Genomic DNA, 20291 nt, shown 5'->3' with positions numbered 1-20291 from the left:
TTTCCAGGTCTTCAAACAGTTTTAATACCTGTTTCATCAACATTGAATATTCGTTTTGCTGGATAAGCATTCTTCTCTGTCATTTCTTCTAAATGGCGAAAAAGCAATGCAATTTCAGATTTATTAAAAGCTGCAAGAAAGACAACGGTAATCATTAATTAACCATGGTTATAAAATCAGTTTTTTATACACCATTGTATGTACCATTTACAAACAGAAACATTTTTTAAACACGCCAACATCTCACTGTTGACAGTCCTAAGCCTGCTAAAGTGTGAAGGAAAATTTTTTGTTTGTGGATATAGTTATAAAATGTCAAAAACAAAATAAAAATTATAATAATGATCCTGTGTTTCAATATTCCATCTACCTATATCTTATATAAACCATTTAATTGTGAAATTTAGATGGTTAGACCTGGTTGTCACATAAATTGTAAATGAAACCAAAATACTTCATTTAAAGAGCATTTTAATTTCAGGTATTTATATTTTCTTGTAAACAACAATATTTGCATTTGAAATGTTAGCAAAATGAAAGTATTTTGCATAATACTTTTGTTTATTCACAATTTGATGCGACAACTAGCTTCGAGCATTTAAAATTACTCGAGTTATTTTTAAATTTCCCGCGCAATTAGCATGGATATGAACCTTAGATCAAATCTTTGATTATAGAAATCTTTTTTCTTGGTACGGAGCCAGTTCGAGAGATGTCGCTAGAATCGAACTTTGTCATCAAATTTTCATACAGAGTGGCGAGTATATAATCTTAGCCACTGACAGTGGGCCACTGCCGCAAATACCCTTCCGGGGCGGGGTTACTCGGTCGCAAGGGTGATCATGTGATGCATACACAATCATAGCTTTTATAGATAGTTATGTAGATACACTGGGGCGCGGTATTATCTAACCCTCCACTAATTAATTAATTTGTAAATTACGTGCTTGCAGAGCCTTTTTTTAAAAGCAAATTTCTACAACACCGTCATTTTAGCTCCATAAAAGGTTATTAGTTTTTTAACTAAAAATAATTAGGTTATCAAAGGGGATTATATCGTTCCTAGGGTTGTTTAAACACGATTCCGTTATCGTTATACTTCTTTCACGACAAGCTTTTTGTTTGTTTACTTTTTAATTGAAATATGATATATAAATACTTTAACTTGATCTATAACGAAAATGTTATGTTAGTTTACGAAGTGTGTACGATGGTATCTTTGACTTTCCTTCCTGTTTCCGCACACTGTTTGTGAAAAACAAAATAAAATTGTCATCATTTAAATTATTTTTTTCTATTTGTTACAAAAATCGGGTTATTTTTTGCAATTTTCTAATTTCTAGTAGTGATTTTATTTAATCGGTAATTGATTTAAACTTAAATTAAATATACCAAGTTCTACAGTCGGAGATGCCTTCACTCGTTTATAAAAAACTGGTTCAAATCAGGACAGAAAATGCAGTGGAAGGCACCGTGTAACTTCTAAAGCAGGGGATAAGTCCCTAATCATCATGTCCGAAATTATTAGGAAGCTTACAGCACCAGAAATTCAAATGCGTTTCATTGAAACTTATGATAAACAGATATCAGTAATTATAGTAAAGGAATGCTTACAAAAATTGGCCTAAATGGCAGAATTTCTTCGAATACCTAAATCACTCTTGCAACGCGGAAACAGAAAAAAGACTTGAATGGGCCCTTGTACATAAGGACTGGAACTGGAAGCAAGTCCTATGGGCTGATGAGTGCAAATTAGAAATGTTTGGGAAAAAGCGGAGAATTTATATTCGTCGCAGATCTTCAGAAAATTGCACCCCGATGCTGTAACTTGGAGGTGGCTCTACGATGGTGTGGGTATGTTTATCATATGCAGTAGTAGGGAATCTCTACGGAATTGAAGGAACCCTGGACAGAAATGGTTACCATTATATATTAAGAACGTATGCTAACCCTTCTAGGATGTGCCTAATTGGCCGTGGGTATGTGTTTCATCAAGATAATGACCCAATGCACACATCTAAGCATTGTCTAAGCAACTATTTAAAAAATAAAGAAGATAGTGGTGAATTAGAAATAATGAAATGGCCCCCACAATCTCCGGATCTAAATCAATAGAATTATTGTGTGATGAACTGGATCCGAAAATTGGATTCCATTTTTTTGGATGATCTTTGGAAGGCTCTTCAAACGTCTCGGAAGAATATACCAAAAAGTGTGTTAGAAAAATTTATAAAAGAATGCTGGTTGGAAAATGACCGTGTTCTTCAACCACTTTACCCACACGCCTATTTATATCTAAGCGTGAGGAGCGCTGCACTGTACAGCACTTAGACTGTAGCAGTTGCTGATTTTTGGTAGCACAAAACGGTATTTTAGTATAAGGCTAAAAGATATACGCCACTATGAATAATCTTTTATTTAGCAACTACTTTAGGTCGTAAAGCTACAGTAGTTGGTGCCTTATTGACTTCTGTCAATATAAATTGAGACACTTTCAGGATAAAAAGTTATAATAAAATATGACTACACTACACAAAATGTTAAACACAAAACTTGTCCTGCGCCCAAATACAGTAAATAACACTTGAAACGTAAATTGAATAAAAGAACTATGTTAATTCATCAAGAGAAATTAATTTGACTTTTCATTTTTAAATGCACTGACAACTCACTCCCATTTTTTTTGAGATCAGGTAGTCGTAAATTTATTAATCATTTTTGAAAGATCATCGATTCTAAAATCGAATGATCATTCATTGGTTTGAGAATATAATTCTCGAACAAATGCCACTTATAATTAAAAAATTAGTTGCGGTCAGAGGTGGTTTCTTTGATGAAAAGAGAGTATAGCAGTATAAAATGAAAGAGACAAAATATGTTCATGGTTTTAATCGTAGAATTCATTTTACTTTCAATAATTGTTTTAATAAATTGTGAAATGTGAAAATAAATGAATATGTGACATGTGAAAGCCTATTACGAAGACAATTTTTTCATTATTGAAAACGTTTGTTCGCAAAATAGCTTTTACCAAACACAGCCATTATTTTCTGGGCATGGGAAAGTATATTTGGGTATAGTGTCCTAGATAAGGACTTATAAAATTCCAATTGGCTGGTGTTCAAAAATAGTTGCCTCAAATAGTAGGTAGTGCGTTCGACGACAGTCGGACTTACGGGTTTTATGCCCGACGTGTACTGCCTTTACTGCCATTTCATGCGAATGTAATTTCTGATAAAAAGAAAATCGAACTTAACTTTTGTTTGTTGGTCGCGGGCCGGATTTCAACGCTTTGCGGGCCGGAGATGGCCCGCGGGCCGTAGTTTCCCCATCCCTGCCCTAAACAGTCTAAATATTAACTTTTATTTTCAATAATTTGTCCCTCCAAATGTCAAACATGAACTGAATAAACATAACATACACTGAATTAGTAATAAGAGTTTTTCTACTCTTTTTAACCTGTTTTATGCTTTGTTGGAGTTGAGACTTCATCTCTTCTTTTTTCATTTCTTATATATTTCTTATTTTTTTCATCTTAGGTCTCATAGGACGCAACTGGGACTAAACTACAATCATAAACGTAATAATTCACAGTTATAGAATTTTATACAAATCAGTCGGTACTTCCAAGTTTCAACTTGTCGCACTCATCGACAAAACATAAATATTCGCTCTTATAAATTAAACAAATAAGACACACTGTTATTTTTGGTTTGTATGACACCATTTCGACTTTCGCTTGACAATGTAAAAGAGAAATTTGTTTGAGTGCATTATTTTGAATTTTAATGAATTATGGGATGGTTCAAAACATTCAACCAGCAGAGTTTATAACATTTTTTTTTTATTTGTCTTGCCTTGTCATGTCAGTTCACTGTGATTTTTTCTACAGTCTTAGCAGCCTCTTTTATGTCTGTTATCAAGATTTCATCTCTTGTTGTCCATTTTTTGCAGTCTTTTCAAATTTGCCTGCTTTATGATTGAGATTTTATACCTTGTTTATCCATTTCTCATATTTCCTTGAATGCTTCTCCATTTCCATTGTTTCGCCTGTTTCTAAATTGTAAGTTTTTCTCAAACATTTGTAATCCTTTTTTGTCTCTTATTTCTCCATTCAATATCTATTTCTTATCTTTCCTTGATTTTTATGACATTCCTATTATATGTTTCTTCCCTTTTTCTACCTGTTACCCTACTGTGAGTTTTTCTACATCCTTTCCAAATTCTTTAATACATTTTTATTGATATTTTTATCTCTTATTTGTCTTTTTCTCATCTTTTTCTGAATTTTTTGACATTTCCTTTGATATTTCCGCCTTCTCTTTAATATTCTGAATATTTTTATAGCAATCTTTGATTTCAGGCGATGGCACATAAACTTGTGATGCTACCTGAAAGATGGAATCTGATATTCCTGGACTTCAATTATATACATTTTGAAAAGAAATACTTACAACAACCTTTGAATCTACTACATTTGAGTCCAGAAATGTGCTGCTACATTCTAAATAAAAACAGTTACTGTGATTGTCCTGACGATTTCAACTTAAAGTATGAGTACTTCATAAAAGTACTTCGCCTAATATTCAACTGTGTTAACGATCTTATAATCCAAGGACGTACTATACCGAATTATGCTTGTAATACATCAATAGCAAATAATCAGTTCGGGAACAGTTTCGAAGAAATGTTAAATAATTATATCGAAAATGACGGAATTTTGGCATTTAATTATTCCAAAATAACTCTAAAGACTTACGGGTTCATAGAAACCGCTGGAAATAAAAGCAGAACTATACTTGCTAAATATGATAATGGAGTTGTTACTACTGTGGAAAATAGGACAATTAAACCGATAAAAAGTTTCTATGGCATTGGAGTAGCACACGTAAGTTTAATTCTAGATATATCTTGATCAATTTTTCTCTATACGGTGTGTGTGTGTGTGTTGAAGTGCAATAACTTACTTAAGATAAAATATACAAAAAAAAATTTCAAATAAAAGTTGTTATATTTGCACAGATACACATTTCTAAAATATTTTGAGGTATACAGGGTGTTCAGCCTAAGCGTGACAACGTGAAGTAAAGTTTTTATAAATAGTGTTTATCATTTAGCGTAAAATGCTGCATCTAGCTCTAACTTTTATTTTCTCATAAATAGTGACGTTGCTAAGTTGGAGCGAAAAATATGAAGATTTAATGAAAATTAGTGCATTATAAATGCTGCTTGGTAAACGCTATTAGTGAGAAGTAACTAAACTTGTTCGGTAAGTTCAAAGGTAAAGGATGGCTGAAATGTCTGAACAGAGTTTAGAAGTTTGGGATTCGGGGTTTTTTTTTAGATAAACATTAATTTAGTAGATTTCAATTAGCGAAAAATTCACCCAGTATACTATTTTATCATCTTATAAAACTATTTTATCCCTTCAAATTATGTCTGATAATGTACGAGTACACTCTAAAATTAATTTTTTGTAAGAAAATTGCATTTTTAGTTTATGACTTGAAAATATTCACCTTTTTAACAAGTAAACACTGAATGTGACGTTTAAAATACTTCTAGTTTTTGTAACAAAATCGAACCAGTAATTTTATACCTTTAAAATAAAATAAATAGGGTATCTACAAAACTACAAAAATATCCATAGTTTTATTAAGCCACCTGTTAATTTGACATTGTCACAGTTTAAGTCAGAGTGATTAGTTATTATCTAAACGTGTTACAAAGAACGAGGAAGGAATTAAGATCATGAATTTTCTGATAAAAGAATTGACAGATATGATTTTTGTACTGGGTGTCAGTGATAAGAACTGTTTACTCGCACAAAGTACTTATCAACAGACATTTCCAGATAGAAGACAGCCAAGAAAAGATATATTGGAAAATTTGCGTCAACGATTTATCTGAACTGGTAGTGTAGCTTACGAAAAAAGCGAAAGGTTGAAGAATGCAATGTCACCCGACAACTACTGGATGATGATTATGAGAAGCGGTTAACCTTCTGTGAGTGGGCTCAAGAACAAATTCACCAAAATTTTTTTCAATTTTGTATTATTTGATGATGAAGCAACATTTCATAAAAATGGGTTTATTAATAGACACAATTTCCATTATTATGCAACGGATCAACCGCATTGTATACGGACCCTCATCAGTCAAACAAGGTGGTCATTAAATGTATGGGGTGGAATAATTGGGAATCATGTCATAGGCCCATATTTCTTTGACGGAGCTGTTAAAGGGCAAGTTTATTTAAATTTCGTACAAAACGAATTATCCCAACTACTTCAGCAATTACCTGCTTATGATAGGCCGCGAATGTGGTACCTACATGACGGTGCACCATTCCCAACTGATCAATACACGTTTAAATAATGAATTTCCCGAACGATGGATAGGTAGAGGAGGACCCCATAAATGGCCACCTGGTTCACCGGACCTTACAAAAATGGATTTTTTTGGTGGGGTTACGTCAAAGAACAAGTGTACAAAGCACCCGCGACTACTAAGAAAGACATGAAGAATAGAATTAAGGAGGTTTTCCGAACTGCTGATTTCAATATGTTACATCGTGCTTGTAGAGCTTTTTAAGATCGCACACATTATTGTACACACACACAGAAAGGTACTGGCAAACAAACCAGACCTAATAATGAAGGATGAGAAAAGGAAATTGATAGATTTAGGACTACAATATAAAACAAAAAGAAACAGAGAAGTTTTCAATTTTTCTCTATATATAGAAATAAATCTTCGCGACCGTTGCAAAACGAATACAGGACGAAAAATTAGAGTAATATTGAAATATGGAGAAGAACTTATTTTACTTTCAATAGTTAAGCAACATTTATATTGGTATATACTTAAAAGATTTACACACACCTAGTTTGGCGTGAAAGCCTGAGCTTCTTCACTTGTTCTGTGTTTCTCAATCAGACATCTGCTTTTTATGTTGTCACCTTTTATATTGTGCAAATATTGAATTTATGGAAGTAGAAAAATTTAAATACCTCAGGGTTACGGTCAAAAATAGAGGAGGCAAAAGTACTCAAATTCAAGAAAGATTAATTAATACAAATAGAGCCTTCCACGCTAATAGGAAATTATTGAAAAGTAAACTACGCACTCAATATATATAATAACGATGACTAGCTTTTACCCGCGGCTTCTCTCGCATCGAATCCATTAAATAAGTATCAGAAATAATTATAATAAAAAAGAACGAATTCTGTAGCTGTATTAGAACCTGAGATATAGATCTTTGAATGTAGAAAAATTGCCAAAAACCTACAAAAATCCATAACTCCACATTGAATGTCCGCGCCTAGCTCCTCTCCAACTCAACCGATTTAGGTGTTCAAAAACTCAAAAGAAAGAAGGTGTTTCAGCGAGTGTTCTTAAACTAAAACGAAGTCTCTATCTTGAATAGAACCTGAGATATTGAGGATAGAACGTGTGTACGTGAAAAACTCCCATAAGTAATGAACAGGGGGAAATCGCATTTGAGTATAACTTGAGAATGGTGAAAATTAAATGAAATCCGATGGTTGATGGCTGTTCTGTGCATCAATACCTTTCATTGAAAAAAAAAATTAAGCAAATCGGTTGGGTAGAACGCCTGAACGGACTCGGAATGGAAATCATCAATTTTTTTAATATATAAGATTAGACTAGTAACGATGTACTCAGCTGAAACAATGATACTGTAAGAAATGATGAAAACAAATTGAGATGAACGGAAAGAAAGAATCAATGAAAATTATCCCAAGTGCGTCCGAAAAGCCGATGCCTGCAGATGGAACGGTTTTTGCTTTCTTTGTTTTGTTTCGGGTGTGAAGTGATGGACCCACGTTTCATCCATAGTTATGGAACGGCTTTATTTCCAAACAATCGATGGGAACATCTTCACGATGCTGTTTTTATTCCATTCTGAGCAAACCCGGCACCCATCTTGCGTACATCTTTATCATAACCAAATTTTCAGTTAAGATGCGATGTTTTTGAAATGACTACTATGTCTGCTAACTCGCGCACTTTCAATCGACGATCATCCTGAACCAATAATATTTTACTGTTGATAACGAAGGAGCAGTCTCTCCCAGGGTAGAATTTAGTTCAACTTTTATATTGATTAGACAAAGGGCCTTCAAATAAAAGTATTGTATTACATAACGATGACCAATTTTTTCCCCGTTTATAAATTCACCAAAAACGTTCACACCAGGTACTTCTGGGACCACCTTCGTAATTCTAACTCATGAATATGTATTTTCATTCTTGATCCTCATTTTGCAGTAAGATCGATTTTGGTTTCCTAGTCTCATCAGTACAGTGTCTATGGAGTCTCTATGTGTGTATTTAATGTAACTTGGGGCATAGTTACAAAAGTAGTTGTATTTTGTGTTTGAAAAGGGGTAACATCTTTGAACTTTTGAAAATACTCTCGACATAATTCATCTAATTTTTGTTTCTATTTTCAATACATTCTTTCATTCGTTTGATTATATTTCATATCATATTTAATTCCATTTAATCTGATTTTTCTTAGTTTTCTTAGTTGTTCATTTACTTCCTTCTATAACTTTTTTGATAAGAGCTTCTTGTTTTTCACTCTTTCCTGCACTTTAATTCTTAATTGGGAGGTTTTATCATGTTTTACAGATATCACACTGTTGCTTCTACCTTACTAACTTATTTTCTATTATATTCCCATCAATTTTTTCATTACCGTAGACATTATATTCTTTTTTGTTCAGTTTTTCTCACAAATTATTTTTCTTGGTTCGCAATTGTTAGCTGTAATGATTATCCACTGCTTAAGACTAATTATTATCTAACTGTCTCAAGTATCTGTATTAGTTGATATTATCTTTTATCCCATTCAATAATTGAATAAAATTTCTAGGCAATTCCTTGGTCTTATAAAGAACTAGATCCTGTCACTGGAAAATGGATATGGACTGGGTACTGTATCGACTTCGCTAGAAAATTAGCTGAAATCTTAAATTTCGACTATCAACTTGTGGAACCAAAGGAAGGAACTTTTGGCAAAAAAATTAATGGAGTTTGGAACGGTGTTGTGGGAGATTTAGTTTCTGGTGTGAGTAAATATACGAGCCCTGTTTCAATAGACTATTAGAAAGAAAATATTTGTTAAAGTGCATTATGGCGTTAATCCACACAAAATTACATATTTTTCTATTTTAGAGAACAGATCTTGCAATTACAACTCTTATTATGACAGCCGATAAGGAGGAAGTCATTGATTTTGTCGCCCCCTATTTTGAACAAACTGGTATCACAATTGGTAAGTTTAACATTTATGGTACTTTTTTTAAAATCAGTAGATAAAAGTAAGGTACCGTGTATCCAAACAACTTCAATTATTTTTCCCATATGGATATACCTAAATCTTCCCTATTCTTTTTCACCACCTTTTTGAAATCCTTATGGTTCTTTTAAGGAATAATCATAATTTACTAGGGTTATCTGAAATGATTTACAATCGACAATCGTTGAAGTGAGTCGTTGTGAAAGTTTTTTGAAAATGGAAAGAATTGATGACGTTGCGTCTTCATGATTTTGCGTGTTTAGTTATTTGTTTACATTTGGAATTTTCTAAATCGTATTTGTGATGAAGTTTTCTTATTTCCGAATACGAAGTATTTAAATTTATAAATCGAAAAAGGTTTAAGAAAACTTTGAGCTATCAACTTTCACGAGTAGAAAAGTCACTCTAAATGATAAGAAAGTACCGCCACGAGAAGACGAAACCCGAAAACTATTGTGGAAAAAAGACATCTTTGAAAGGAAACAAAATGGCAGTAACCGGATTATTGGATGAAACTCTGTGCGATCTTGAACAAAGTAATTCTTAAACTTTTTTGATCGTACTCGACATCAAACTTGAATAAAGAAATTCTCCCACCATGTTTCTACAACCTTCTACCTCTTACCCAACGTTAGTTAAATGATGTGGAAATGAGGAATTCAAATTATGTAGTCAAATCTAAACTTTCATTTGTATAGCATCGAATATTTTTCTTTTGTAGTAATGCGGAAACCCGTAAGAAAAACTTCATTATTCAAATTCATGACTGTTCTCAAATTGGAGGTGTGGTTCAGTATTGTGGCGGCTTTGGTAGTAACCGGATTCATGGTATGGTTTTTAGACAAATATTCTCCTTACAGTGCAAGGAACAATAAGAAAGCGTATCCATACCCTTGCAGGTATAAAATTTATAATCCAATTCTTTGATGGTAACCACTAAATTTCCAGTAATTTAAATACTTTAATTTTTTAATTTAAATACAAAATTATACCTGGCCTGGCCTATAGATGACGGTAGTTGCTTGGAAAATACTACTGTATTAGAAAGTATTCAATCTATACAGGATATGCTTCAAGTTCAAAGACGCCACGTTGTTTAGTATTTGTTGAGTGGCCTTCAATAGTGAACGTTTTCAGTGAATTTGTAAACATGGAAAAAATTGCTCATCGTTATGGGATACAATACTTTTATTTGAAAGGCATTAGCCCAACCAATATAAAAACTGAACTAGATTCTACTCTGAGTGAGACTCCTCCTTGTTTAACAACAGAGTTTGTACGAGGCCGTACGGCCTGCGAAGACCAGCATCGCAGTGCTCGACCAAACCAGGTGACGACTCCAGAAATGTTGAAGAAAATCAACAAAACGGTACTGGATGATCGCCGACTGAAAGTACGCAAGTTAGCAGACATTATAGGGATTCTAAAAAGTACGGTACATCGCAGATTAACTGAAAATTTGAACATGAGAAATCTGTGCGCAAGATGGGTGCCGCGTTTACTCACAATGGAACAAAACCAGATGTTTACATCGAGTGTTTGGCAATGTTTCACTGAAATAAAGCCGTTGCACGTTTCATAACCATGGATGAAACGTGGGTCCATCACTTCACATCCGAAACAATCAGAACAATTGACTGAAAAGGGTGAACCGGCTCCATAGAAGGCAAAGACCGTTCCATATGTAGGCAATGTCATGGCGTCGATTTTTTGAAATGCGCGTGGTATAATTTCCCTTGACTATCTCGGAAAAGGAAAAACTATCAACAGTATTATGCGAACTTATTACAACGTTTGAGCGAAGAAGAAGAAACGGCCGCATTTGGCTAAGAAGTGTTGTTTCATTAAGACAATGCACCAGCTCACACATACGTTATTGCAATGACCAAAATTTATGAATTAAAGTTTGAATTGCTACCTCATGCACCTTATTCGCCATATTCAGCCCCCTCGGATTATTTTCTGTTCCCAGACTTGAAAAAATGGCTCGAAAATCAAAGATCTCATTATAAAAAGGGTATCGAACTTATTGAACATCGCTGGAAAAAATATATGGAGCTAAAAGAAGATTACGTTGAAAAATAAATATATTTTTTTCGAAAATTTTTGTGGGTTTCCTAGTTTGGCCAGGTACAATTTATCTTTAACATTTGAAAGTGATTATGAAAAAAAAAACTCTTCCATTATCTCTTATATTCAAATTTACAAATTCGTATATTCTGTTCGTTTTAGGGAATTTACTTTGAAAGAAAGTTTTTGGTTCGCCTTAACGTCTTTCACGCCACAAGGTGGTGGAGAAGCTCCGAAAGCTCTATCCGGAAGAACACTCGTTGCTGCATATTGGTTGTTCGTCGTTTTAATGCTGGCAACTTTTACGGCAAATTTGGCGGCTTTCTTAACAGTCGAAAGAATGCAGGTAAACAAGAGTGCATTGAGAGAAAGTTGATGATATTTAGATACAAATAATATACCTCCCATGCCTCCAAATAATTCGAATGCATCATCAGTTTTCGCATTTGATTTATGATTAAAATGTAACAATGAATTAGTTGTAAACAAACCAACATCTTTGGAGCTTTGCTTCTATTTACGCCTTTTTCATAGTTGTTCCAATTTAGATTTATTTTATTGTGAAATAAAACAAGTAACATAAAAATAACTGTTCAGAAAGTGAGATTCTAGAAATCTGGTTTCTAGAAATAAAAATTTCGAACCGCCGCGCCAGATCTAACTAACACACATTTTATGACTATATGTTCAAGGTACTTTACGTAACTATGATACAAGTTTACACAATATGTAAGTGAAGGTTGGGGTTTATTTTCATTTGATGTGATCGACGTTGTAACGCTCTTCGACGCAACGTGTCGGTTTGACACTAAAGTTCAGATATCGGATTGATTTGGGCGCCAGTTTTATATCGTAGTATGCTCCACTTCTCCGGGCAGACTCGGTGAAAAAAATAAACTACTCCAGAGGTCAATATGGTGATGACGAATACGTGAAAGCCAGCTGTACAGGTTTTACTTACCCTCTTAGATTGGTTACCTGGGTATTTCCTGCTGGTGCCCTTTATGAAGCTTTATAAGTACGTAAGGAAGTCATATAAGAAAGGAAAGGAAAAATAATCGATACCAAAAGCATTAAACTATTCGGGTGTGAGGCATAAACGGTTGCTAAGCGTTGCGGGTCCGTGCAATAAGCGGGGTTGAGCTGCGTGCAGAAACTAAGCTTTCGAACGGTCAAAGGACTACAGTATGGTTTGTGGTTCTCAAATATCGCCTTAGCAAGCTACCTTATGCGCATTTATCAATCTCGGCAACAATTATTCAAAGTGGTTCCCTAATCGGTTGGCTGAAAGCACTCACACGAGCACCACTGAGCTCTCCCAATGGCACTTTCTCAACCCACTAAATTAGAGGCTCGACTGTTGAGAACAGCAATCCATAAATATCATTAATACAAACTCACCTCGAATTCTAACCTGAGCCGTTCGGTGCGGTCCTCGGCGACTACTAGTGATTGCCTTTCACAATTCATCAAGTTATATCGACTTACCTGGAGACAGAAACCATTCAATGGACTTAGTGAAACTTCGGACACTTACCCTGCTCCGGACTCTTGTTTTCGCTGTAGGCTGCGTGGTGGCCAGGATGGTAGTTCTTCGAGAACTGCCTTCAATCTTCCAAATATTGAGGCTGCTATAGGTATTTCCCTTCTACCAATCCGCTCTACCTGCGCGGATTTCGGTAGGGAAAAATAATTCTACTAACAACGGCAGAGTCGGATAAAAGCCGAATGGAGATTACCCCGCTTTACCATCAAAATGAACAAAAAAATTTCAAATTTCAAGTAAATTGCTATGGAAGTATCAACAAAATTCGAAATAAAAGGCTTTGGAAAAGGGGCACCAATCGAGAAACTTGGTACTGACATTTGTTTCGTGGATGGATACTGTCAATACTTTCTCAACGTCGTGTATCTACCGAACTAAATAGCGAAAGCTTGCATAGTGACGCATTGGTTATTAGGGACACCAAAATGCGGAACAATACCACTTAATCTCAACGACAAGTACAAAGGTTATTCAGAAAGTAAGGAAAGTTTTAAGTTTGAAGAATAAAGGTGAAAAAATCGTAGAACACACGGATTCTCATCGATGTCAAAGCACAGTATGCCACCTTGTTAGAAACAAGTGATAATCACTAGGTGCAAGATCGGGGCTTCAAAGCTGATGCATTAAAGAATTCTTGAGTGCGGTTGCCGTGTGAAAGCATGCTTTGTGATTCAAAGCACACTTTTGTACGTTACTGGACAGAATTAAAATATTCTCTTTGTATCTTTGTAATAGCTACATACCGACAACATCAAAATATACCTAATCAATACGTAACCATTGCTTACTTTCTGATAATCCTTCATGAAACAAAATAACAAAGTTAATTAGATTATTAAATGGGTTAGGTTATTCTTCTTTTCTCTATAACTTGTCCTTTTCAATATTAGTATACAGTTATTATGAAACTGTTTCTAATTTGTTCGAGAAAATCAATTAATTTTTTACATAGTTTTTAATTTGTTGTATACTGGGTGTCCCGCATAAGGATACGCATAGAATAGATGCGAATAGGGGAGAGCCCAAAATAGGACGATCGGTGGTAATTTATTTTTCTTTAAGTCAGTTTAGTCATATTTTTAGGCACCGGTTCAATCATTAGAACAACTAGCTAGGCAATCAAGAATCAACTATACTGTTGTAGCTAATTCCCAAACACACCAATACTTTATTAATATGAAATTTGCCGAAGACACTCTTTATAGGTGAGTACATAGCATTAAAATTGATTTGGGAACGAAAATTTGCTTTTAGACGTAAAACTCAAGTTAATACTACAATGGTCACACTAGATCTGGTAGATCCATTTAAGAGTTTTTAGTTTATGGTATGGAGCCGCCTAGTGGGGGTGGTTGGTTGGATATTACATTATATATTATAACACCAGATCTATCAACTGAAATCCTAACAGCATTTTCTCATTGAGAGCCACCCGGTACTACTGATTTAGTATTACTTTGGAAAGGCCTCCTTATTTTGTTACGTGCTTTTCTCTTTCCCTGGTCTTGTTTATGCCTTGATAGGTTTCTCTGTTGAGTTTAGTTGCGTGACTTTTTCTTGTGAATTCTCTTATCTTCTCCTTCACATTTTCTGTTGAATTCCCTTGAGGAATTTTATCAGGTAATCCTTTATGTCGACATGCTTTCTTTCTGCTCAGTCCTTCACGTTCCTGTGGGTCGATCGTCCTATCGTTCCGCTGCTTTATCTTCTCTCTGACATCTTCGAAGTGTTCCCTCACTTTCCCCCCTCTTCTTTGTCACGTTCGCACTTCCTCTTCTAAAATCAATTGGGACTGTACCGGCGATAACCTGAATATCAAACCGCATTGATTCGCACCAGATTTCAGCTCCATAGAGCAGTATGATTTCGGTAGTACGCATTATAAGCTTCCTCTCAATAGGCGAAGGGCCACCCACATTTAACATGAGTCTCCCAACTACTGAGGCGGCCTTTCTCGACATCTTTCTGATGTGGTCACAAAACTTCAATGATTTTTTGACCACCTTTGCGTTCACTGGGGTGATACATTCAATCCTTTGGAGGTTAAGAGTATTGCCTGCGTATTATAGACCACCACTCATCCGACTTCCCACCTCTCTCAGGTTAGTAGTACTCAACAAATGACCACGATATTGGTAACAAGAAAAAAATCGTAATAATCAGTCGACATTGCAAATAAATTTGGACAACCTACAACGTTCCAATGGGAGCGAGAAGATCCAATGCAAACTTACACGTAATTTTTACAATGCGGCTATTGGACTGTTAACATTTTTGCTTATCGTAATCTACTTATTTGAAAAAAAAATGTTTAATTTCGTAGCTTTTACTTGATTAAAGAATTTTTTGTTTCCAAAGTTATAGGTTAGAAGTTTTAAGGTACAATCTGTTATGAATCATTTTATATACTATTTTATTTCAGGATGTGGAAAGAGTTGACATTGAATGCTTCAAATGATGATAATAGGTACCGCGTATGGGACTATCCTATAAAAGAACAATATGGTCACATCCTTTTGGCTATAAATGATTCAAATCCAGTAAAAGACGCCGAAGAAGGATTTAAAAATGTTAACGAACATTTAGATGCTGACTATGCTTTTATTCACGATTCCAGTTCGATTAAATATGAAATTAGCAGAAATTGTAATCTCACTGAAGTTGGAGAAGTTTTTGCGGAGAGACCTTACGCAGTGGCCGTTCAACAAGGAAGTCATTTACAGGATGATATAAGTAAAACGTAATTGTTTCGATATAATTTTCCAAACGCAGTTTTTTTATATTTTTTTTTTTTTGTTTAGAATATTGAAACTTCAAAAAGATCGATTCTTTGAAGGTTTGCAGGAGAAATATTGGAATCATTCTTCAAAAGGAGACTGTCCCAGTACTGACGATAATGAGGGAATTACACTTGAAAGTTTAGGTAAAAGAGAATTAATTTTAAAATATAATGAATAACTGTATCAATATAAACATTATTTAAAAAATGTATCTCAATATAATCGAAAATAAAGAAATTAGTCAAAAAGAAGAAAAATTGCATTGCGAGTTAATTTGGGAAACTGGTGACTTCAGAAAAAAATATTCCCAAAAAAATACTGAAATTAAATTTGGATACAATGCCGTGGAAGCCACAAAATGATTTAAAGGTTATTTTGTACATCTAAAAATGGTGAAAATTGACCAAGAAATAAATAGTTATGAAAGGCAATAATTCAGTTCGTACTACACTGGAAAGAAAAAAAGGAAAGTATGGAATAACATTATGATATTGCAAGTGTTTCTTCTTTGCTATTTCTGCTTAAATTTAAACAAATGGGGCTGTACACTTTCCAAAAAACTGTGTCTTCAGAACTGCAATTTTTATTTTTGCCCTGGTACCTATCACAGCCAACAAGATACCGAGATGCCTCATTGATGCACCACATTTTAAAACCAAAACTTATCGGTTTTCCATGAATGCATTTCTTACTTGGATGACGGCCAAAGTAGTTGATTATTGATTCATCGTAGTTTAGGTTTTGCTCGTAGACAAATTTTTTTAAAACCTTCGATTCAGCATATTCAAGAGTGGCCGTAATTTAAAAAGCTTATCGTTTTTATCAGCTGAGTTGTTATTCCCACTGTAGATAAACTGTAATATTGTGCAAAATCGGTTTTCTCTCATAGCAGTTGAGACCATATTATTGTGCATATTACCTTGGGTGTCCCAATAACTACGTTTTCCGGGGATATCATTAAAAACAAGAATGTTTGGATCAGCATAGTGTTTGAAAAGTGTCTCTGTGTGCAATAGTTGGAAACATCTTCACCGAAAAATAGCTCAAACAACTCTACAGGAGTCATATTATAATATTGGTTGTAGTCTGATTCGAGGAAGGATTTAGACGTAGGTTGAAGGTCGCCAACAGCCCAACAGTAATTTTTTTCTATAGTAGTTGAAACTGAAAATACCTTTCTGTTTGATCCGCTTCAGTAATATATGATTTTCCTCTACTATTGATATCGTTGGTCATATCTTCTTCAGAAGGACCAATTTTATGTTCATCTGCTAAGACCAATTTCGCGCCAGCTACTAATTGGCGAACAGAAAGCCTATCTATGTTACAATCATTGCAAAATTCATCCCCCGATTCTTCATCAGCAAGAGAACTGGGTTCGAAAGGTTCGATATATATGGAGTCCACTGATATTTCATCAGAATATGCAGTTTAAAGAGCTTCCTCTAAAGAAAAGTCGCGTCTAAAGAAAATATATAAAATTTGCATATTATTTCACATCGAAACTTGCGTGTCTGGAGATACCGTATGACTACAGATCAAAATAAACATGTGCAGGTGTTACACAAATCGGTATTATCAATAAATATTCTTATAGAATATGAATATTTGTTTCTGGTAAAAAGAGAATTTGTATTTACTCGAATCATATGTCCATTTTATTGGCACGGCAACGAGGAGTTCCGTTAACCTGCTGACAAACAGCTGTTCCACCACTATTTGCAACTTGCCATGAATACAGAAGACGTTATACACATCCCAGTAAATATATATGCTGCTATCTATCCAATACTTTCCTAAGCTGTTTTGAAACTCGCGCTGTAAAATTATATATTTACTGTGGCCATTTGGCAACACTAGGCCTTGTTGGGTTAATGTACAATATTCAGCAATGCCTTCTGGTAAACCAGTGATATTGTCCGAACCTACCAATCACATAAGCGACTGTTATTTTTGCTTAACCAATATCAAAGGCTTTTTGAGGAAATCGAAGCATGCGGTAAAATACACAGAGGTGTCTTCTGTAACAAAAACAAAACCTAATTCGAAATAAATTTCTATACCTACCTTCCCCACTTTATGGTTCTTTATACCCAACACCATTAAGTGATTTATCGTACGCAATCAAATTTCAAAATTATACATTTCTCTTCGATGTGTTGGTATTACTGCATGATTTACAGGGGACTAGGACGAAATGTATCCAAAGAAGAATCTTTGTAAAAATAATGTATAGTAGCTCATAATAGAGTCACTAGATATTCGTAAAAACTTGTGATTTATCTTATTTTTTAGGGGGAGTATTTATAGCAACTCTATTCGGTTTAGCTTTGGCCATGATCACTTTGGCAGGAGAAGTATTCTATTACAGAAAAAAACAAGTCAAAGACAACAAAGTAGTACAAGTTAAACAACCAAGTAACAAAGCTATATCGACTATATCATCCCAATTTTATCCCAATGAAATCAACCCGATAAAAATAGCTATAAAACCAGCAGATTTTGGTAGAAATTTCAGTGAAGACTCGTGGAAGAATCCGGGCATTACTTTGTATCCAAAAGGAAGAAACAGAATTGATAAATTTAAATTTGAAAAGCATTAGAGTTTTATCATTAATAGAAGTTGGTCATAGAAATTATTTAGGTACAACGAACAAGTACTATAAATATACAATGTGAAATAAAAAGAATCGAATCGATAGGTAGATTGCACAAACAATAAATAAGAAGGCTACTGCACGGTGTTTTGCTTGATCTTCATCTTCAACAAAAAAATACTTCACAGATAACAATGTTCCTAGCCTAAGATTTTTACTATCAATCAAATAATAAGACGAATTCCTACAACAGCATCATAGACTAGAGTACTTTTCATTATACCTAATTGTCATAATATTAGCTGTTTTCTCAATATTTACTCTACTTTTCCAAATACCCTATCCGCTAAGAGAAAGCTAATAGTACAAAACGAATAAGTAATCATAATCCTTTCTACTTTACTGTTTAATAGTTTCAAACATATGAAGAGCTTATCTATCACTCCTTTGCCTTGTAGTAACTCTGTTCAGTGTTAGAAATGTGTTTAGCACAACTCTTCCCTGGATCACATCACTATCACAAAAAATACTTCTCCTCCTGGATCAAACAATCTCTTATAAGCTTCTTTATAGTTTCAATAACTTCACACCCATAAACTTAATTATATTTCACCTGTTTGGATAACAATTGGACCTATTGAGTAGGCCACTCATACGTTATCCTTGCAACCATTCATACACTTTTGACTCACTGAAACTTCCAATTTCCTAACCTCTCACCTGCTCTTAATCACTACTTTCATAATTTGGACTAACTCTAATCATTATTTCTGCTTAATTGAAGTGATTTAGTAATTCTGTTATTTACATAAATAAACACAAGTGAGTGATTTAAGTGTTTAATTAACTTCACCCTTTTGACTTATTTAAAAAAAGGAAATGAAAAACTCAAGCTTCGAACCAGTGCAACTAAACTTTCATTCCCCATGTACTCTTTCTATATTCAGCAACTTTCCACTGCTCCCAATTGACAAATCTTCACTACCTAATTCAGAGTTAAAATCCCGCTATTCCTAAAACTATTTGATCCTCACGGAAGATTTCAGATTGCGGCCTGTTTTCCACGACGAGAAATATGCCAGAAAGGCTGATAAGGTACACGCGTCGAAGTTTTTTCATACTACTGCAGGAACCTCAACTTTCATCTAGCGGTTTACGAACTCAAACGTGTATCAAATCGATGCTGTTTTATGTGTATTGTACATATTCCAGGACTTCGAATGTAAGTAAGAACCCACTTATCACAAACAACGGTTCCTGTGATAAAAGATTGTAAAACTTTAACTATTTGTATAGTGTAACGTTGAAACTATGGTGGTTAACTTGTATCAAAACAAAGTAAAGGTCTTGTTGTGCATGATTAAAGAAGACCCGCTCTATAGACAGACAGGTAGAGGCGTCTATTAGGAGATCGCAGGCTGCAGTACAAACGATTTTGCGTGAACATTTAAGTGTGAGAAAGATATGTTCCTGAAGGATTCCACATGCCAGTTCCCATAAAGCACAACTGAATATTCGAAGAAGAAAAACTTTGAATTGATGTTTCATTGCTTGTATTCGCCCGATTTATCGCCTAAGAACTTTTTCTTGTTCAGGAAAAAATAATTCGAGAATTGGTTGGAGCGTAAGCAAAAATGTATAAGCCATAAAGGTGAGTATTTCGAAAAGCAATAAAACACATTATGTCGAACTTGTTCGTTTCTCAACTTTTTGTAAAACTCTCGTATAGTATGGCACCATCAATATAAGAAAATGGTTGTACGTAATTAAAGATTTATTCCAGACATTTGACTATTAGAGTTTACTTATATTGAGCAACCACAGGTGTGAAACTTCAACTGAAACTTTTGTCGGATGCTTTCTAAGATTAAAAGTTAATTGTCGTTATTTTTAGTAGCTCTTATTATAAATTGGTTTATAGTGAAAAATCGAGCACGTTTTTGAAACATGTTAGTCAATTAATT

The 20291-nt window shown here is 34.4% G+C and overlaps 1 protein-coding gene across 1 annotated transcript in view; it reads left to right on the top strand.

Moving 5' to 3' along the window:
* Positions 1–19157, top strand: part of LOC130446821 (ionotropic receptor 25a) — a 97278-nt gene extending 78121 nt beyond the window's left edge. Inside the window, exons 5-13 of the mRNA XM_056783304.1 lie at positions 4364–4888; positions 8909–9103; positions 9211–9310; positions 10056–10233; positions 11567–11750; positions 14034–14155; positions 15373–15690; positions 15752–15873; positions 18026–19157. Coding sequence (XP_056639282.1) covers positions 4364–4888; positions 8909–9103; positions 9211–9310; positions 10056–10233; positions 11567–11750; positions 14034–14155; positions 15373–15690; positions 15752–15873; positions 18026–18333 — 2052 coding nt within the window. The 3' untranslated portion in view covers positions 18334–19157. The remainder of the gene's footprint in view (positions 1–4363; positions 4889–8908; positions 9104–9210; positions 9311–10055; positions 10234–11566; positions 11751–14033; positions 14156–15372; positions 15691–15751; positions 15874–18025) is intronic.
* Positions 19158–20291: the final 1134 nt, after the last annotated feature.

Source organism: Diorhabda sublineata, chromosome 7 (assembly GCF_026230105.1).
Source record: "Diorhabda sublineata isolate icDioSubl1.1 chromosome 7, icDioSubl1.1, whole genome shotgun sequence".
In the NCBI taxonomy this organism is placed as follows: Eukaryota; Metazoa; Arthropoda; class Insecta; order Coleoptera; family Chrysomelidae; genus Diorhabda; species Diorhabda sublineata.
This window is presented reverse-complemented; position numbering and strand designations above follow the sequence as displayed.